Genomic DNA, 20,243 nt, shown 5'->3' with positions numbered 1-20,243 from the left:
ATCTGTTTTTATATTACCAGCAATTTGGTGTAGCCTATCTGTTGCAGGTATCTTATTTGGTTGAAGTAAATACCTCAAATACCTCTTGGGCCTATTCAGTCTTGTTTAATAGGAGTATTTTAGGCAAATTTTAAAAAGGGTATTTTTGGTAATGGTAATAAGATTATTACAAGATTTTTGTTTATTGAGGCAAATGTGTAGTGAATTGTTCTAGATCATGGGTGTTTGAAGTACATCTCAGTAAATATTTCCAATGGAGAAGCAGAATAAGTTAGTGATTAAAAGCCAGACTGCTTGAGCTAAAAATCCTCTATTCCATTTATTAGCCATGGGATTTTGGACAAGTTACTTAGGTTCTAGCTTGGTTCTCTCTTTTTTAAAGTGAGAATGATAGAATTATTTTTTAAAATAAGGATTATTAGTCAGTTCTTGTGCTCTGAATCTGTTTGCTCAGTGTTCTAATAGATTTTCAGTTCTGTTAAGGTAACTCTTAGATATTAATGAATGATTGTATTAGATGATAAAGGTTGCAGGGGAAAAAAGAACTCTCACTCTGCACACTGTATCTTTGGTGGTGGAATGTCAAGTATTAGAGGCAAATTGGCAATGGCTGGTATGGATGGTAGGTGGATGGGTGACTAGATAATGTGAACTATGTTGGTCTTTTGAGCACCTCTCAATGATTATAGTTTAGTTGGTATAGCAGGCAGAGCAATGCAAGAGGAATCAGATCAGTATTTTATTCCTACTTCTTTCTGATTTTTGTGCAATAAAATCTTGAGAAGTCCTTTGGCTGCTTTGAATCTGTCTTCCATTTATAGAGCTAACCTTTTTCCTGCCTCTCATAGAGATGTCATTATGATTAAATTAGATGCTCTGTGAAAGTGGGTTGAAACTATAAAGCACTATATCCAAAAGTAAAATTTTTATTAATTTAAAAAGAGTAAAAATAAGATAATACATATAGAGATCTTGATACAGTATTAGGTACAGTCAGTCGCCAGTAAAGAATAGCTGCTAGGACTGTTTGTTGTTATAGAGAACATCTACTTATGAGGGGGGACCCAAAAACCCCTGAAATTTATTTATAAAAAATGTGCATTTATTTTTACATGTTTAAACTTTAGTTGCTTTTAAAGTATTCTCCATTTGATGCAATATACCTATCAAGCCTTTTTTCCACTGTTCAAAACAGTTTTTGAACTCATTGATTTTGATGTCTTTTAGTGCTTCTGCCATTTTTTATTTCACCTTTTCTGCATTGGCAAAATGTTGCCCTCTGAGGACTTTTTTCACACAGGGAAACAGAAAAAAAAGTCACCTGGGGAAAGATGGGGTGAATAGAGACTGGGGGTGGGCACGAGGTCATGTAATTTTTGGTCAAAAACTGCTGACCTCTCATTCTGGTATGGGCGCTCAGAAATTACCCATCATGAAATGGACAAACGCCTTGAAAGAGTCTCCAAAAAAATTAACTAAAAACGAACACAGCCTCTCACAACAATGCCAGCTGGTATGCTGATACAGATGGGCTCCTAGAACACTCACCTAGTGGGGGAAGCCTGTAGTACAAGGGATCTGCCCTCTGAAAGATAATTTGGATTTTTTTGGGGGGGCTACCCCTCATATGTATTAGCCTAGACCTGATTACTATTTAAGTTATTAAATACTTTATGAATACATTGTTAATATATGCTTTGATTTCCCCCCTTCTGTTTATGTTTCAGACTCCTGGGAGAGTTGGCTCTCAAGGTTCTGACTTAGATTCTTCAGCAACTCCTGTTAACACAGTGGATGTCAATAATGAAAGCTCTTCAGAGGTATGAGAAATAATAATTTGATAATAAAATTCAATATTATTTAAAGGGAAGTAACAAATATTTGGAGTAATGATTGGTAATTTAAAGTTTCATAGGTAGGGTTATTATGTCTTTCTTATGAAAGAATGTAACTTTTGAATCATACTTGTAGATATATACTGGTGCTTAGTTGTGAGAACGAGGAAATGGATATTAAGACTGAAAAATAATATTGCTAATATGTCTTTAATGCTAATGTCATTTCAACTGAATGAAGATTTAAAATCTGTTGCTAAAGAATTCTCAGTAAGTACCTGTTTATGTGTTTTTACTGTCACGAACGCTGAGCTAATGAAAAATTAGGTCATCTTTAAAATTTCATGAGAACTTTTATTTTACCTGTGATAATTAAAAATTAACAGAGAAAGCAAATAAATCTAAAAAAGAAATAACTTAAATTTTTGAGGTTAGCCTTAGTAATTGGTTTATTGTAATTATTTTTAAACAAACAGTATTTACACATTATAGAGAAAAGAGATAAGGAAAGAGAATAAGATAAAATCACTGATAATACTATCCCTGAGAGATCTACATACATTCTGCTTTGATAGTTGCCCCTTTCTGGGTCCAGCAGCACCACCTACCTAGTCCCCTTTTTTCTGTTCCCTCCTCCCTCACCTCTTGGTTAATGAGTCTCTCTCAAGTGTGTTTTGGGTATATTTTTCTTTCTAATCATTCATCCTTCTGTTTTTTCTCTCTGACTATTTGTCTTTTCATCCGTCTTCATGTATATGTGTATTAACTATCCTATTTTACCTCCTTATTATCCCTGAGTAGTGTGTTTCAGTTTCCCATCATCCATGGAGTTATTCAAACAAGCCAGTCACATCCTCCTGTAGGAACCATGGACATCTCACTCTCTTGACACCAAAGCTGGCCTCTCACAGCTCCTGGCTGCTCATTTTGTTCCTAAGTGCAATCCTCATGTGGCTCTGTATGCCATATGAGGAAGACTGTGAGACCAAGAATAAAAGTACTAGATGAGCTTCATTAAGAACAAGTTTTTAAGGAAATGTCTTTAAGAAAAATATTTGAAACTGTGTTCATGATATGATGAATTTAAAGTGCTCAGCTATAACAGCTATAACTCTGGAAAGAAATCTATTAATAATTGATCTCAGACCAAAAAGAAAATCTCCAATGTGTAATGAATAGTGCCTGGCAATCTTGCTGTATTTTCTTATTAGGGTCATTTTCTTACTTTATGAGATAGTTGTTCTCTCTTCTCTACCTCAGATCTCCCATGTCTTGTCCTGTTCCCACCTTCCTCAGTCACCTTCTATATCATGAGAAAATAGGAACCATGAGGTGAAATGTTCTGTCACCAAACTTATACTTGCACCTGTGTTCTCTTTCTTTAGTAAAACAAGTTTCTTTTCCTATTAAATTTCGATCCTTTCTTTTGTGCACTGGAATCCATTCTCTCTCACATTCTCAGTTTATCTTCTTTCCCTTTTGTTTTTACCTATGTCATGAATTATTCCCATCAGCATGTATTTGCTGTAGAGGTGCCACTAACTTGGGACTCCTTTAAATTAAGTTCTGTGCTTAAAGTTCTTCAGACTACACAATAACATAAATTCCAACAACTAATCTAATTGAGGGTTATTGGTGATTATGAATTCTCAGGGGAAATTGTTTTTCCCATGTGCCCACTGCTAAGGTACAGACTTGTCCAGGTCACTGTTGATCTTTCCCTCTCTCTCTTTCAGTCTCTCATTCTCTCTCTTAGGTTTGTTTCCCTTTTACTTGAGGCTGGCTTCCCATTTGGAACAAACTCTAGGTTTTAACATTTTGCCCTTTGTAGCCATCTATATGGAATATGAAATATCATGGTCTCCAGAAATACTAAGAAATAAAGCAATGTTTTGCTTTGATGCTTATTTATGTTACATTTTATATTTTATTAAACATAATGTATGTAATATTGTCTTAGTCATTATGGACTGTTATAACAAAAGTACCATAAACTGAGCTGCTTAAACAACAGACATTTATTTCTCACAGTTCTGGAGTTTGAGAAGTGCAGGATCAAAACTCCAGGAAATTTTATATCTGTGAGGGCGTTTCCTGGTTCATAGGTGGCTGTCTCACCTGGCAGAAGGGGTGAGAAAGGTTTCAGATCCCTTTTATAACTGCACTAATCCCGTTCATGAATTCTCCACCCTCATGGTCTAATCACCTCCTAAAGGCCCCACTTCCTGACACCATCACATTGTGGGTTAGGATTTCAATATGAACTTGGGGGTACAGAAACATTCAGTTCATAACAAATATATAATATGTACAATTATATAATGTAATATTGATATTTTGTGTCATTTAGTTGTTACCAGGATAGTTGTTCAGACTATTTAGTATATTGTATTGCCAGAAACAAATGTCTTTGTTTCCTATTTATCCCTTTCCAATGTGGCTTCTATCCTTAATACCTACTGAAACTACTCACTAATAACCTACTTATATATTGCACACAATACAATATACAGGTCATGTATCATAGTTATATACACTTGAAACTTATGTGACCCTATTAACCAATGTCACCTCAATAAATTTAATAAAAAACTCCTACATAATGCCAAATTTGATTTTCATTTTCCTGGTCCTTTGGCTAGAGAGAGCAGGTTTTTCTTAGGGCTTTTTTTGTAAGTGCCCACTGAATTTCTAGGTTGCCAGCCTCTCTAGTAACTAGTGTAGATTATATGAGATAAAAAGAAAATCCAGAGTACTTACCACTGTGCCAGTCTTTGGGTCTTGAATTTTTAGCTGGTCTGACTCATTCTGTTTACTTTGCAGAGTCTTCTGATGTTTGTTTTATATATAATATCTAGGGATTTTTACTTAGTAAGAAGGAATAGGGAAAAATGCATCTTTTCCATTTTGTCTGGAACTAGAAATTTGCCCATTTAAAAATTGGGTTTATCTTTTTTACTGTCGAATTGTGAGAGTTCTTTATTCTGGATCCAAGTCCTCTGTCAGTGTATTAATTGCCTTCTATTCACCCTATTGAAGGTAATGGGGATGGCTGAACACATAATTAACCTAACACTTGTCAGATGAAATCAAGAGTAGTTTGTTAGTCACACATACAGCCCAGGGGAGGAGGACATTGCATGCCATACAGAGCCACATGAGGATTGCACTTAGGAATAAAATGAGCAACTAGGGGCTGTGGGAGGTCGGCTTTATTGTGTCAAGAGAGTGAGATGCCCCATGGTTCCTATAGGAGGATATGATTGGCTTGTTTGAATAACTCCATGGATGATGGGAAACTGAAACACACTACTCAGGGATAATAAGGAGGCCCTGTGCCTGCTTCCCATGGAAAGAGGGTTGTTTGACTAGAGGACCTTATCTACAGGAGCAGAGGGGGAAGGGGAACTTAACACTTACCTGTATTTTTCGGACTGTAAGACGCACCTTCCCCCTGACCAAAATTTGGGAGGAATAATGGTTGTTAATGCTGCTGTTGAGTTCTGTTTCCATTTACATTGGTGAAATATTATGTTATTTATGTTATTAAATATTTTACTACATTTTTTGCTTCAAAAATTTTTTTCCTATTTTCCTCTTCCAAAACCTAGATGTATCTTATGGTCCAAAAAATATGGTAAGTTGTCTGAAACGACTCAGTGTTTTTTTTTTTCATCACTTGTCAAGGCAGCATATAATACTGGGCCTCAATTTTAGGCCTTACACCTCAGTCAGATATATGTGATGTGGATATTTTCTCAGTATGTGACTTGCTTTCAAGGAGAAATTTTTAATTTGGGTTAAGTCCAATTTGTCAGCTTTTTCTTTTTATGGTTAATGCTTTTTGAGTTCTATGAATTTTTTTTGTACCCCCAAGATTACAAAAACATTCTGATATGCTTTCCTCTGATTTAAAAAAAATCATTTTAGGTTGTACATGTAAATCTAAGATTTATTTAAATTTCTCTAATTTTTATTTTATTTTTGAGATTATTTTGGATTTGTTATTACAGTTGTCCCAGTTTTTTCCCTTTGTCCCCTCCACTGGGTACCCTCATTCCCTCCAGCAGTCCCCCCCCTTAGTTCATGTCCATAGATTATGCATGTAAGTTCTTTGGCTACTTCATTTTCTGCACTGTTCTTAACATACCCCTGTCTGTTTTGTACATACCAATTTGTACTTCTTATCGTGTGAGATAGTGTTTAAAATTCATTTTATCCACATAGATGTGGAAACTACATTTTCCCATATGGTTGTTTTAGTACCATTTGTTGAAAATGTTACCTTTTCCCACTGAATTACATTTTCACTTTTGTGAGAATTCAGTTGACCTTGTGTGTGGCTGTATTTCCATAATCTTTATTCTGTTTCATTGGTCTTTATGTATATCTGTATATTTATGTCAGTACTGTCTTAATTACTGTAGCTTCATAGTAAGTCTTCGAAATCAGATAGTTTATGTCTCCCAATTTTGTTGTTCTTTTCAAATGTTTTCTCTTTTATGTAAGAGGGCTCTTTGCATTTCTAGATTTATACTTGAGAAAAATTCTACTAGGATTTTGATTAGGATTATATTTAATCTATAGATTAATTTGGGGGGAGAGGCCATCTTAATATTGAGTCTTCTGATTCTTGCACACAATATAATTCCATTTCTTTAATTTTATGAGCTGTTTTGCAGTTTTCAATGTAGAAGTCTTATATATCTTTTTAAAAATTTATTTTTTTTTAGAAACGAGAAGTGAGAGAGTAAGAGAGGGAGAGAAACATTGATGTGCAAGACAAACATTGATAGGTTGCCTTTCACATGCCCCCAAGTGGGGTCTTGGCTTAAAACCCAGGCATGTGCCCTGACTGCATGAATCAATCCCGTGACCTTTTGGTTCTCAGGCTGGTGCTCAATCCACTGAGCCACACCAGCCAAAACCTTATATATTTTTTATTAAATTTATTTATTGGTAATCTGTGTTTTTTCATGCTAGTGTAAATAGTATTGCTTCTAATTTTATTTTCCACTTGTTTGTTTCTGTGATAGATAAGTCAACATTTGATTTTACATCCTGGCTAAATCATTTATTCATTCCAATAGGTTTTTTGGGGGGAGTAGGTATATTAGGGTTCTCTAAAGAGAAACAACCAATAGATTTATATATATATGTGTTCTCAGCACAATAGCATAATGGATAGAGTGCAGTAATTGTACTCAGTAAATACTTTTAAATGACATTGTATGATTTTATGTGGAAATGTACAGTAAATAAACCAGAATAAAGTGAAAGGTATAAAAGTGTGATGGAAAAAAATCAATGATGCCTTTTAAAATTTTTTTATTTTTTTTAATTTTCAAAAATTGTTCAAGTACAGTTGTCTCCATTTTTTTCCCCCACCACTCTCCCCTACCTCAGCCATTCCCACTTCCCACCCTCCATCCTGTCCCCTGTTGGCTTTGTCCATGTGTCATTTATACATATTCCTGACAATCCTTTCCCTTTCCCTCCCATTATCCTCTCCCACCTCCCCACTTGTTACTGTCAATTTGTTCTTAATTGCAATGTCTTTGGTTATATTTTTCTTGCTTGTTTGTTTTATAGATTAGTTTCCACTTATAGGTGAGATCATATGGTATTTGTCTTTCACCGCCTCACTAATTTCACTTAGCATAATGCTCTCCAGATCCATACATGCTGTCCTGAAGGGTAGGAGCTCCTTCTTTCTTTCTGCTGCATAGTATTTCATCATGTAAATGTACAATAGTTTTTTGATCCATTCATTTACTGATGGGCACTTAGGTTGCTTCCAGCACTTGGCTATTGTAAATGTGTTGCTATGAATATTGGAATGTATAAGTTCTTTTGAATTGGTGTTTTGGGATTTGTAGGGTTTAGGCCCAGCAGTGGAATTGCCAGGTCAAAAGACAGTTCCATTTTTAGTTTTCTGAGGAAATTCCATACTGTTTTCCACAGTGGTTGCACCAGTCTGCATTCCCACCAGCAATGTACTTGGGTTCCCTTTTCTCCAAAACCTTGCCAGCACTTGTTGTTTATTGATTTGGTTATGATGGCCATTCTGACTGATGTCATGTGGTATTTCACTGTGGTTTTATTTTGCATCTCTCTGTTGGCTAGTGATGCTGAGCATCCTTTCATATATTTCTGGGCTCTCTGTATGTCCTCCTTGAAGAAATGTCTGTTCAGGCCCTTTTCCCATTTTTAAATTGGATTTTTTGTCTTCATGGAGTAGAGTCATGTGGGTTCTTTATATATTTTGGAGATCAAACCCTAGTCTGTGGTATCATTTGCAAATATATTTTTCCATATGATTGTTTCTTTTTTTCATTTTAATGCTATTTCCTTTATCCATGCAGAAGCTTTTTATTTTGATGAGATCCCATTTGTTTATTCTTTCCTTTATATCCCTTGCTTTAGGGGACGTATCAGTGAAAATACTACTATGTGGAATATCTGAGATTTTCCTGCCTATGTTCTTCTCTAGGACTTTTATGGTGTCGTGATTTATATTTGTCTTTTATCCATCTTGAGTTCATTTTTATATATGGTGTAAGTTGGTGGTTGAGTTTCATTTTTTTGCATGTAGCTGTCCAGATCTCCCAACACCATATGCTGAAGAGGCTATTTTTACTCAATTTTATGTTTCTACCCCCTTTGTCAAATATTAATTGACCATAGAGATTTGTGTTTATTTCTGGGCTCTCTAATCTGTTCCATTGTTCTATGTGTCTGTTCTTATGCCAGTACCAGGCTGTTTTGATCACAATGGGCTTGTAATACAGTTTGATATCAGGTATTGTGATCCCTCCTACTTTGTTCTTCTTTCTCAAAATTGCTGCAGCTCTTTGGGGTCGTTTATGGTTCCATATAAATTTTTGAAATGTTTGTTCTATATCTGTGAAACAAGTCATTGGTATTTTAATAGGAATAGCATTGATCTATAAATTGCTTTGGGTAATATGGACATTTTGATGACATAATTCTTCTAATCCATGAGCATGGTACATGCTTCCATTTGTTTGTGTCTTTGTAAAATTCTTTCTTCACGGCGGTGTAATTTTCTGAGTACAGATCTTTTACCTCCTTGGTTAGGTTTGTTCCTAGGTACTTTATTTTTCTTGTTGCTATATCAAATGGGATTTTTTTCCCCTGATTTCTATGTCTGAGATTTCATTGTTGGTGTACAAAAATGCCTTTGATTTCTGAATATTGACTTTGTATCCTGCTGTTTTGTCAGATTCACTTATTAGGTTGAGTAGTTTTTTTGGTGGAGTCTATAGGGTTTTCTATGTATACTATCATGTCATTTGCAAATAACAGTTTTACTTCTTCCGTTCCAATTTGAATGTCTTTCATTTCTTTTTCTTGTCTGATTGCTGTGGCTAAGACTTCCAATGCTATTTTGAATAGAAGTGATAAAAGTGGACATCCTTCTCTTGTTTCTGATCTTAATGGGAAAGCTTTCAATTTTTGGCTGCTGAATGTGATGTTGGCTATAGGTCTTTCATGTATGGCCTTTATTATGTTGAGGAATGATCCCTCTTCCCACTTTGCTGAGTGTTTTTATCATAAATGGGTGCTGTACCTTATCAAATCTTTTTCTGTGATGTGATTTTTGTTTTTCCTTTTGTTTGTGTAATGTATTATGTTATCAATTGGTGAATACTGTACCATCCTTGCATTCCTGGAATGAATTGCACTTGATTATGGTGTATGATCTTTTTAATGTATTGTTAGGTGTGGTTTGCCAATATTTTGAGGATTTTAGTGTTTATATTCATCAGCAATATCAGCCTGTAGTTTTCTTTCTTTGTTGTATCTTTGTCTGGTTTTGGAATTAGTATGATACTGGCTTCATAAAAAGAGTTTGGGAGTCTTTCCTCTTCTTGGATGTTTTGGAATAGTCTGTGAAGGATAGGAGTTAGCTCTTCCTTAAATGTTTTGTAAAATTCTCCTGTGAAACGGTATGGTCCAGGGCTTTTGTGTGCTGGGAGTTTTTTTTATTAATGCTTTGATTTTTGTCAGCTGTTATTGGTGTGTTCACATTTTCTGCTTCTTCATTGAGTTTTGGGAGATTTTAATTTTTCTAGAAATTTGTCAATTTCACCTAGGTTTTCAAATTTCTTGGCATGTAGTTCTTCACAGTAATTTCTTACAATCCTTTGTATTTCTGTGGTATGAATTATAATCTCTCCTCTTTCATTTCTGATTGTGTTCATTTGGGTCCTCTCTCTCTTTTTCTTGATGAGTCTGCTTAAAGACCTGTTGATTTTGTTTATCTTTTCAAAGAACCAGCTCCTGGATTCATTGATCCTTAGAATTGTTCTTTTAGTCTCTATGCTGTTTAATTGTGCTCTGATCTTGGTTATTTCCCTCCTTCTACTTGCTCTGGGCTTTCTTTGTTGTCATTCTTCTAGTTTTTATAAATGTAGGTTAGGTTGTTTATTTGAAATATTTCTGTCTTTTTTAGGTAGGTGTGTATTGGTATGAACTTCCCTCTTAATACTGCCTTTGCTGTGCCCTATACATTTTGGAGTGCTGTGAGTTCATTTTCATTTGTTCCCAGAAACTTTTTGATTTCTCCCTTGATCTCATTCTTAACCCATTCATTGTTTAATAGCATGCTATTCAATCTCCATGAATTTGAGTGTTTTTTCCTTAAGGTTGGTTTCTAGTTTCAGTCCTTTGTGGTCTGAGAAGATGCTTGATATGGTTTCTTTTTTTTAATTTGTTTAGGCTTGTTTTATGTCCTGTCATGTGGTCTATCTTTAAAAATGTTCCATGTGCGTTTGAAAAGAATTTGTATTTTACTTAAAATACAGATGTGTTAAAGTCCCCTAGTATAATTGTGTTGATATCGATATCTTTCTTGAAGTCCTCCAAGATTTTCCTTATATATTTGGGTGTTCCTATGTTGAGTGCATATATGTTTATAATGTTTATTTCTTCTTGATGGATTCTTCCCTTCAGTATTATGAAGTGTCCTTTTGGATCTCTTTTTATGACCATTGTTTTGAAGTGTATTTTGTCAATGATGCCTTTTTTAAAAGAAGTATTATTCTGTGGCTTTAGCACTTGGGACTGGTTGTCTGAAAGATAATTAAAAAAACAATTTTTTTAATTATTAAAAAAACAATATCAAAATATTGGAATTCATGTCTCTCACTTTCATCTTCTCACTTATCTCCTTTAAGGGTATTAACAAAAGGAATAATGATATTAATGATGGTCAACATTTATTAATGTTTTCTTTGTTCCAGTGCTTTGATAAACACTTTGCATATATTATGTCATTGAATTCTCATGAGACCCATAGGTAGTTTATTATTATCTTAACTAACAGATGAGGGAACAGAAGGTCATAAAATCTACTAAGAGTAGCATGAATCCGTGATTGAAAGCCAAGCCTAGCTCTTAACTGTTGCGCTGTCTGGCCTTCCACTTTGGAACCTTGTCTGCAGTCTTCCTTTCCATCCTTGCTTTTGTCCTGAGTGACATAAGTGACTCGAGGAACATCCTGATCTCAGTTCTCACTGTTATCAATGCCAGTGCTCTTTATTACCTCTTTTCTCACTACTGAAGCCCTAGCAGTACCTTCTCTGCCTTATTATCAGGAAGAATAATTTTACCTGAATTGTTAAAACATTATCTCCCATTTCTTACCGTAACTGTCAATCCTCTCAAAAACTCCTCATAGTTTCACTACTTAACTTTGGGCTCGGTAAGACAGGTATTTCAGGCTTTTTATTTCCTATCTTTTCTTTCAGTCTTTAACTTTTCCAGGCCTCATTTTCTTTTCTTATAACCATAACTCTAATTACAGTTGATATTAGGGAATACTTAACAATGTCTTAGGCACTGTACTAGTGCTACACAATAACTCTAGGAGAATAGTTACTAATATCAACCCCATTTCATAGGTGAAGAAACTGGCAGCAAGTAAATTGATTTTCTTGAGCTCATATAGGTTGAGCATAGGTTAAGACTCAAATCCATATCTATTTTAAAACCCACAGTCATGACATTATAACTTTTATAACTATTTTCTTCACCGCTGTCTTCTTCATTTTGTTTAATTTTCCCTTGATACTGTTAATTTTTCTAGTCTCTTGTCTTCTACTATTCCTGTCTGACAAAATTCCAAACCATAGCTCAGTGTAACAGTTCACATTTTAAAATACAGATATTGTTAGGTATAGGGAATTTGAAAGATTGTTTTAAAACGGTATTATTTGGCTCAGAAAAGTAAAATGAAGGGTCACCTATGGGCAATTATGGGTGTGGGCAAGAAAAATATCTCAGACTATGGGTATATGATGAAGACTAAAAATTACTTTCATTATAAGAAATTTTGTTTAGTATATTGTATCACATAAAGGTATTTGTTATACCTAGTAGACATTTCTTGATCTAAGTAAAAGCTAACTTGCTAATAATAGCTCTCAGATAAGTAAGGATAAAGTGTCATAAAAAATAATAACAATCCAATTAATAATAAACACCTGATTATTATAATTTCAAAAAACGAACCAATGGCAATTTACAGCATAAGATGGGGATTAATTTTAGAAGTCCTACTTTGTATAGATCTCCCACATTTTATGACATTAATACCCAAAACTTTCCTTCAGATATTCTAAAAAGAGATAATACTAATTGTTTTCCTGTCATGTCTGTTTTCATTGTCTGTATTTTATTTTATAAATAACTTTTATGTAAATCTTCCTAAAAGTTGTTATTTCACAGGGTTTCATCTGTCCGTTATGTATGAAAAGATGTATAACTGCTATTGATTTGTCGGAGCATTACCAGAAAGTACATGCTGAAAATGAAACAAGAGGACAGGAACTTCTTAATGACTCCAGTGCTACTGTGGGTCCTGTATATTTTGTTTTAGCAGCTTGGTTATGGGATGCTCAAAATAGCTTTGTTTTTCCTTGGCTTGGTGTTGCATACCTTTTTATGCTACAAGGGAATATGGGATTGATTGCTTTAATTATGCATGCTTTAAAGAAAATTCAGTAAGAAGAGGCTCCTGGGAAGTTGGCTTGGTTTCTCTTACTCTTTGCAGCTATCTTTTGGTGAATCTCTAAACAAGTATAAAATTTTAAGTTAGTATCTGTGCATAAATTTTGTTATGAAATTTGAAATGTGTGAATGATATTTTATTTCAACATTTAAGCTATATCTTAATTATATAGGTAATGCTTTAGTAATGAATGTATTAAAATGCTTTGCTCTTACACAGAAAGAGGACTTTGCATGTGAGCAGTTACTGTCTTTACTTGGGAAAATATACAGCATTAGAACCTGGATCTACCACAATCTTTCTTCTGACTCTCCAGATCTGAGGGAGATGACAGAATGACACACACCCAAATGTTTCTCAGTAGTGTGTAAAACTGGTGCATATCTAAGGCTGAGAGTAGGATCCCGTGAGGGGAAATGTTGTCCATTTTTAGGCTGGAAAAAGTTTCTGTGATGATCCTGATATATCTTTCCCTTGAAAATTACTGCAGTGTTCTAAAAAAAGAGAAACACAGCTTTTTTTCCTTCTTTTATAAATCTTAACAAAAGAATGAAAATTTTTATATTAGGAAAGACAAAAATATCAGACTCACTTTTTTTCTGTGAGGCAGTTACTCATGTAAGGAAATGATCTCACCAAACATTCACTTATTTAGTATATTAATAGTGTAGCTCGTAGTTGCCAGCTATCTTGCTAGGTCAAGGAGACAAAAAGGTAAGATATGATTTCTACCTCAGGAAGTTTCTATGATAGATTTTATTGGCAAAAAGAGTGCAACAGCTAATATATCTTGAGGGAACACTGGAAAAACTTCACTGGGAAAAAATTAAACTGGACATTCTCTGGTGCGATGGGGGAAAATGGACATGGGTGAAACTTGCTGGAGCAGTGCTAACAAAGATAGAGGTCTAACTGGTTCTTGGAACTCTGCTTAGCATTTTACTAGTTGTCTTCCTTTCAGAAGTATGGGTTAACTGTTCTTTTGTAGCTCTTGAAATCAAAAGGGATGATCTCACCTGGATCACTTAGATAAGAACTTTCCTTTTAATTCAAAGGATATTTGGTATAACAGAGATACCATAAGTATCAAGTTAAGTTCTTAGCTGTAGGGAATGAGAGAAAGGATCACAGATAACTGAATATAAGAGTAAGGAGTTTACTGTTTTTAATCTTAGGTAAACTGTGTGTGGGTTTTTTTTTAAGTGGGTGAGAATTTGGAATGATTAAGGGTAATGATTGTAGCTGATTATTTTTAGTGTTTTGTTTGCTAACAGTACTTTTGTGGGAGTTATCTACCTAACAACCTCAATCCCCTTGAAAATGGTTTAGAAAAAATAAAGAGAGGTGGAGTCTCATTACGTCCAGAAATAGTATCACAAAGTCCTTGAGCTAAAAAGATCACGCACTCTATTCATGGAATATCACTCAGGCACTCATTCTGAGACTATTTTACTTTTATTTTAAACGAGTGATGTGGTTTTAATAAAATTTTCCCTAATCTAACCTTCCTATCTGTAGCTGACTAACATTGTTAGACATAGCATGCAAATAATTTTCAGAAATGATTGTTGGAAGGCAAGACAAGAGTGTAGGAAAAACTGTAAAATGTGGTACAGGTATTAAAGAGTCTTGCCAGAATTAATAAGAGTGGATGACACCCAAATTACTGATTAATAATTCATGCCTCTGTGAGACATCAAGCAAAGATTTACTATCATCTATTTAAGAAGGTGATATGTGTTTTGGAAATATTTATTTTTATCATTAATATATCAAAATTGGAGTTTTATTTAAACAGGCAAGCTCTAATCACATGGAAAATTCACATAGGTGGAATATTTTTATAATTAAATATATATTACTGAATTTCTAAAATTTAGCTTTAGGGATGAATCAGTTCTTTCTGAATTAACCTGGTGATATTTAGAAGTTTTAATAATGTGTGGCATACCATAATGTGATCATTAGCTTTCTGGCATCATTAGGCTCCAAGAGCCAAAAGTTGGAAGTAGAGACAATAGTCAAAGGGTCCAAATTGTGAAGATTGAAGTGTCATCAGGATGTGGGCTCTCTGAGGAACACTCTATAATTTGTCTTCTATGTCCTAGCAGAAGTTGAGACATAAAAGAGACATGACAGGCTGAATATTGTAGGGACCATGTGTTGTTGCACTAAAGGCATGCCAACTCATTTGGTGTTAACAGTTACTGGGCAGAAGTTACAAGAATGCCACATTAAACATAACATAGAGCCATTATGAAACATGATAGTAGAAATGAGATGGTTTCGAAGAAAGAGAGTGTAACACCTGCTAGATTAACACACAAACTGGGAGCATTCATTCATTCAAAAGACAGTGCTGAGTGCCAAATACCTCTAGCGCCTAATGGCATTATTCTGATGTCCAAAGTCACATCCTCAGTACTACTGTTTTTGCTTGTCTCAGGAGTTTTGTAGGGTATCACTGCATTCATTTACCTGTTGTGCCCCTGCCCTGCATTCTGGCTCTCTGATCATAACACACCTCTGTTTCCTAAACACAACACGACTGTCTGTTATACCTCTTCCTGCATCTTTGGTGATGCTCCTCCATTTGCTTAGAAGGTCTTTCTTTTGCTTCTCACAAGTAAATGTTACTCATTCTGTAGTAACTAATTCCAATGTCTCATTAATATATATGTATATATATATGTATGCATGTATGTATGTATATCTCTTTATTTTTTTAAACCATTAACTGCTTCCACAGGCAGAGGTGGATATGTCTTCCCCTGTGTTTCCATAGTTTTTCACAAATACGTGTGTTACAGCATTGTCTGGTGACGTATGTCTGTGTCTGCATATCAGTATCTCCAATACTGAGTGAGCCTTCATTTTGCCACATGATGTGCATGAATGATAAGTGAGGATATGCTATTTGCATAATATCCAACAAAGGAGCACAATTTTTATTTATTTCTTTTTAGTTTTTACTAAAAATAGTAAATAGTGTTCAGAATACTTATTGCTTAGTTTAGTCTTTCCCTCGGAAGTTTTGCTAATCTGTAAGCTGTTAAATCTTGTCTTTTTTTCCTCGCCAAATCCTGCATTGTTAGGTTCATTCACATTTCATAACATAAATATACAATGTAGAAAGTATATAGTATGTTCAAAATTCTACATTAGCCATTAGGGAAACATAGATGAAAAGCTTTATGGTTGTGTATTAAGTGAGTGTAGTAATGAGGATAGTGCTGGAGGAAAAAAGCAGTATATGCAAAGGCAGAGAAATGTGAAGTACCATGGTGCGTTAAGGGCCCCACAGACACCCAGTTTGGACTTTCTTGAGGAGGTCCAGTGGCCCCCTAGAGCCCTCCTCTGATGTGGCAGCCCTCAGCCCTCTGACCTCAAGTGGGCCTCAGGAGCAGGACACAGAACTGGGCAATACCCACACAGAAATTTTGCCAACTATAGTCATGGTCTCCAGCCTTACATCACTTCATGGCCTGTATCTTTGACTGTCTCCTTCCAGCCCCTGGCCTGTTCCACCCCCAGGGCAAGCTGCTTGCCTGGACCCCCAGTATCAGCTCTGTCTACTGGCACCTCTTCCTCTTCTGCAGGGTGTGCTGTTAACTAGGCTGAGGCTACCATCTGCTCCAGTGGGGTACGGGTGCCCACAACTCTATGACTACCAGCATACCACCCTCCAAGGTGCCCCTCCACTCGGCATTTACAGCACAGTGCCTTCCAACGTGCCCAACAGGTCAAAGCCTCCTGGTATAATGCCCACTAATGTGCCCACCAGTCTAGCACCATCCATATTGCCTATCAACACAATATGTGCTGGCACAGAACCATCCAAGGTACCAAGGTTTGCTTGGTAGCCGAAGCTACCTTTCCTGGGTGGCCGAACCCAGGTTGCCCACAAGCTTCGTGCCCAATAAGGTGCCTGCCAACATAGCACCCATCATTTGGAGCAGCAACAGACTCACAGAGGAGACACCGTTGTCTCCAGTGCCCACAGGTGCCACTGCTGGAGGCAGGTGCCTGTGCAGACAGAAGCTCTGATATTTGGGGCTCAGGGACAGAGCTGAGCAAACCAAGCAGACTGTCTTCCCAGGACAGCCAGCTATTGTCTGGCTGCTCTGTGGACTTTGCCATCAGCTGTGACTCCTTGGGCCCAGAACCTGACAGTGCCCTAGAGGAGAATGAGTATGTGTTGGTGAATGGCCTGAGCATCCACATGGCTGAGGGTCCCAGCACTGACCCCCTGGTGGGCAACCCTGGGCTGCATGCTACCCCTCAGCTGAGGACAGAGGAGGAGGAGTCCCTGCTTGTTAGGATGGTGCCATGGGCTCCATGGTTTAGGGTGGCTGCTGCTGGGGCACTCCTGGCCACACTCCTGGCTGTGCTGTACCAGTGGTGCTTGCTCCAGTGAGGCCCCTCTGGCCTGCCCACCATGCATCGGCTCCCTTCCCTTCCATACATTTGTCCTTAGCCACAGAGTTGGTCCCACCCACCTTGTCCCTTTCTTGGGTCTAGCAGAGGCTGGGTTAGAGGGGATTCAGGCTACAGCCCTCGGTGGAGGCTGTGCCATCACCAACTGAGTCCTAGGAGGCAACATTTACATCCCAGCTGGTGTGCTTGCAGCTCTCTTACCATCCTTGGATTCCTGGGCTCAGTGTTGCCCTGTGCTCTCCAGACCTGCCACCTGGCAATCTGGGTTGCTACCTTTGTCCTCTGGAGAAGGTGCCTCCATCTAGGCCTTATTTCTGTTTGCCCAAGTCCATGTATCAGAAGGTGCTGCTGAAGAGTGCAGGAGGTTAGCAATACCCACCCATACCCCCACTCCTGTCCTGCCCCTGTCCCTGGCAGCTGACAGCAGATGTCTGGGAAGAGGGATCCACAAGACCTCACCCCTGGCCCCTTGCAGTGCAGTCTGAGGCTGTTGCCCTACCCTAGGGAACACTGGAACTGCTTCTGGTCCTCCACTCATGCCAGGCAAGGGTGGGGAAAAGATCTGGAGGTTCCTGTGGACCCCTGGGAAGCCTGAGACAGCTGTTGGGCCTGAGGATATCCTCTGAAGCCTCTTCCTAGTTTCCTCACCCCTCTTCTTCTCTTTCCCTTCCTCCTGGTCCTCATCTCCATGCAGACTGGGGAGGTGCCCTTTGGGTTGGGGAGGGAACCTTCTGAACAGAGCTCAGGTTGAAGTTTGGACTTCAGCTTCACCTCTTCCTCGGCTCTGTGGCCTGGGCAGGTGATTAGACTTCTCTGGTCTTGCTTCCCCACATGGACTGTGTCATGGCTCATCCGTCACTGGGTTCTAATGAGATTGAAGCATATAGGTGTTTGTCAAGTGACTGGCCCAGGGAAGGTAGCCACTAAATGCTTCTCTCTCTTCTCCCCTGCCCACCCTAGGAGAAATGATGGCAGGAGAGGCAGAGTGCCCAATCGGTAAGGGTGCAACTCTGCGGCATAGGGTAGCGTAGGCCTGAGTCCTGCTCTGCCTCTCATCACTCTGTGCTCTTGGGCAAGGTGTTAACCTCTGTGCCCTTGTTTTCTTAGCTGTGAAAGGGGGATGAATAGTAAAATAATAATAATAATAATAATAATAATAAGTAAATAAATAAGTATATATAAAAAGGTACTTCAGTATTTTAGTATTGTTGAAGCATGTTGTATAGAGAGAGGTGTTAAGAGATCATTGGGAGGATAGTTGTGCATGATTGGGTATGCTATAGCCATTTAAGACTTCTGGGATTATTTGTAAATTTTTTTCTACTCTGTGGGTCTGTATATTAATTTTAGGCTTTTGCAGTATTTATCTGGGGGTAGTGAGAAGATTTACTTCTCAACCATTGTAGATACTCTGGTAGTTATGAGTTATATATTATATTATGCTTTTTCTCATTCAGTGATCAGAATACTTCATGTTTTTAATTTTATTCTTTTCATTCCTATGAAGTAGATTGGAGCAGAGATTATTTTACTGATGGGGATATCTAGAGAAAGGGAGGATATAATGGTGTATGTTCTCTACTAGTCATCCGAATTAGAACTAATTTCTCAGATTAGAATTGTATACTCTAGCCATTAATTTATTCAACTTAAAACATGGTTGTAAGGGATTTCTTTATATTTTATAAACTCCAACCAGAATAGACAGTGATGTACCTGTGTACAAAACCAGAATTTGGGATTAATACCAAATTATAACTTACTTTTTGGCACCATTGTGTGAGTAAGACACTTGACTATATTTCATAATATACAAATAATTATTTTGCAATATTAAACAGTATTTTGAAATATTTTTTCTGCCTTTTTCTATAGGGTTTCATATGTCCCCAGTGTATGAAATCTCTTGGATCTGCTGATGAACTTTTCAAACACTATGAGGCAGTTCATGATGCTGGTAATGATTCAGGTCATGGAGGGGAGGCTAATCTTTCTCTGAAGAGGTAGGTATGGTATAATAGTTTTGAAGTGTAATATTATGAATGCATGTAATGTCATTGTTTACTGATGAATAGTTAGTTTGTGAAAATAGTAGTACTTTTATATGATTTAATTTAAGTGTATCCTCAGTTAGCATGGCTTTTCTCCTTTACTATTATAACTTCTTCTATCCTTGCCCAGCAATGATCTATATTAGCATCTACAACATGGTCCAGAAGTTGTGTTTTTAATGGAGATTGTAAGTTATCAAAAGATGGTTAAGTTATATTTATCATATTCTGTTTAATAAAGAATGATATGCTTTGTTTAGAAGATTTTATGGTAAGTTGTTAAAATAATAAATATAGCAAAGAATTAAAATTTCAGAATTATTTTAAAAATTTCTTTCATAATTACCAATTTAATAGTAAACACACATATACATTCTGCTTCTTGACAATTTTGTCTCACCGTTTAAAAATTAAACTAAAATATAATTACTTAGAATAACATTCAGCAATATAACTTTGCTTTTCTTTTGCTATTGGTGAGAACTCTTGTCTTATACCACCACTAAGGAAGCAAGCTTGATTTCATTCTACTTGTAAAAATTTTTTTCATTCTTCTCTTAAAAACAATAAAGGATGCCTCTTGCTTAATCTGCTGTAACACAAAGAACATCACATAAAGAAAAAACATGATTACATAATTCTGGTTGTTAGATAATATAGGACTGTAAAATATGACTGCTTTAACTTATTAAAATATCTGAGAAAACCAGTGCTTTTCAGAAGTATGAATCTTCCCTTTTATCTGATTGTTAATGCTCTTCATTATTTTTATGTGTAAGTTAATAATTTTGAGTACAACTTTTGTCATTTGTTAGGAAATTGATATAAAATATGTACTTAAAGTACATTATAAATATTTTTATATATAATATCAGTTTAACA

General features: G+C 36.5%; 1 protein-coding gene and 1 pseudogene across 2 annotated transcripts in view; both read left to right on the top strand.

The window, feature by feature from the left end:
• The window catches only part of EEA1 (early endosome antigen 1), a 144,578-nt gene that overhangs the window by 31,187 nt on the left and 93,148 nt on the right, over positions 1-20,243 (top strand). The window contains exons 2-4 of one of the 2 annotated variants that reach the window (XM_045830505.1): positions 1,728-1,820; positions 12,591-12,716; positions 19,186-19,313. In XM_045830505.1, the coding sequence (XP_045686461.1) occupies positions 1,728-1,820; positions 12,591-12,716; positions 19,186-19,313 (347 nt within the window). The remainder of the gene's footprint in view (positions 1-1,727; positions 1,821-12,590; positions 12,717-19,185; positions 19,314-20,243) is intronic. The other variant, XM_045830506.1, reaches the window with a different exon arrangement.
• On the top strand, positions 13,724-17,290 carry LOC123813557 (annotated as a pseudogene).

The sequence above is a fragment of the Phyllostomus hastatus genome, unplaced genomic scaffold (assembly GCF_019186645.2).
Source record: "Phyllostomus hastatus isolate PE091 unplaced genomic scaffold, TTU_PhHast_1.1 phas_contig_152, whole genome shotgun sequence".
Classification (NCBI taxonomy): domain Eukaryota; kingdom Metazoa; phylum Chordata; class Mammalia; order Chiroptera; family Phyllostomidae; genus Phyllostomus; species Phyllostomus hastatus.
The sequence above is the reverse complement of the archived record's forward strand: the minus strand, read 5'-3'. Positions and strand labels throughout refer to the sequence as shown.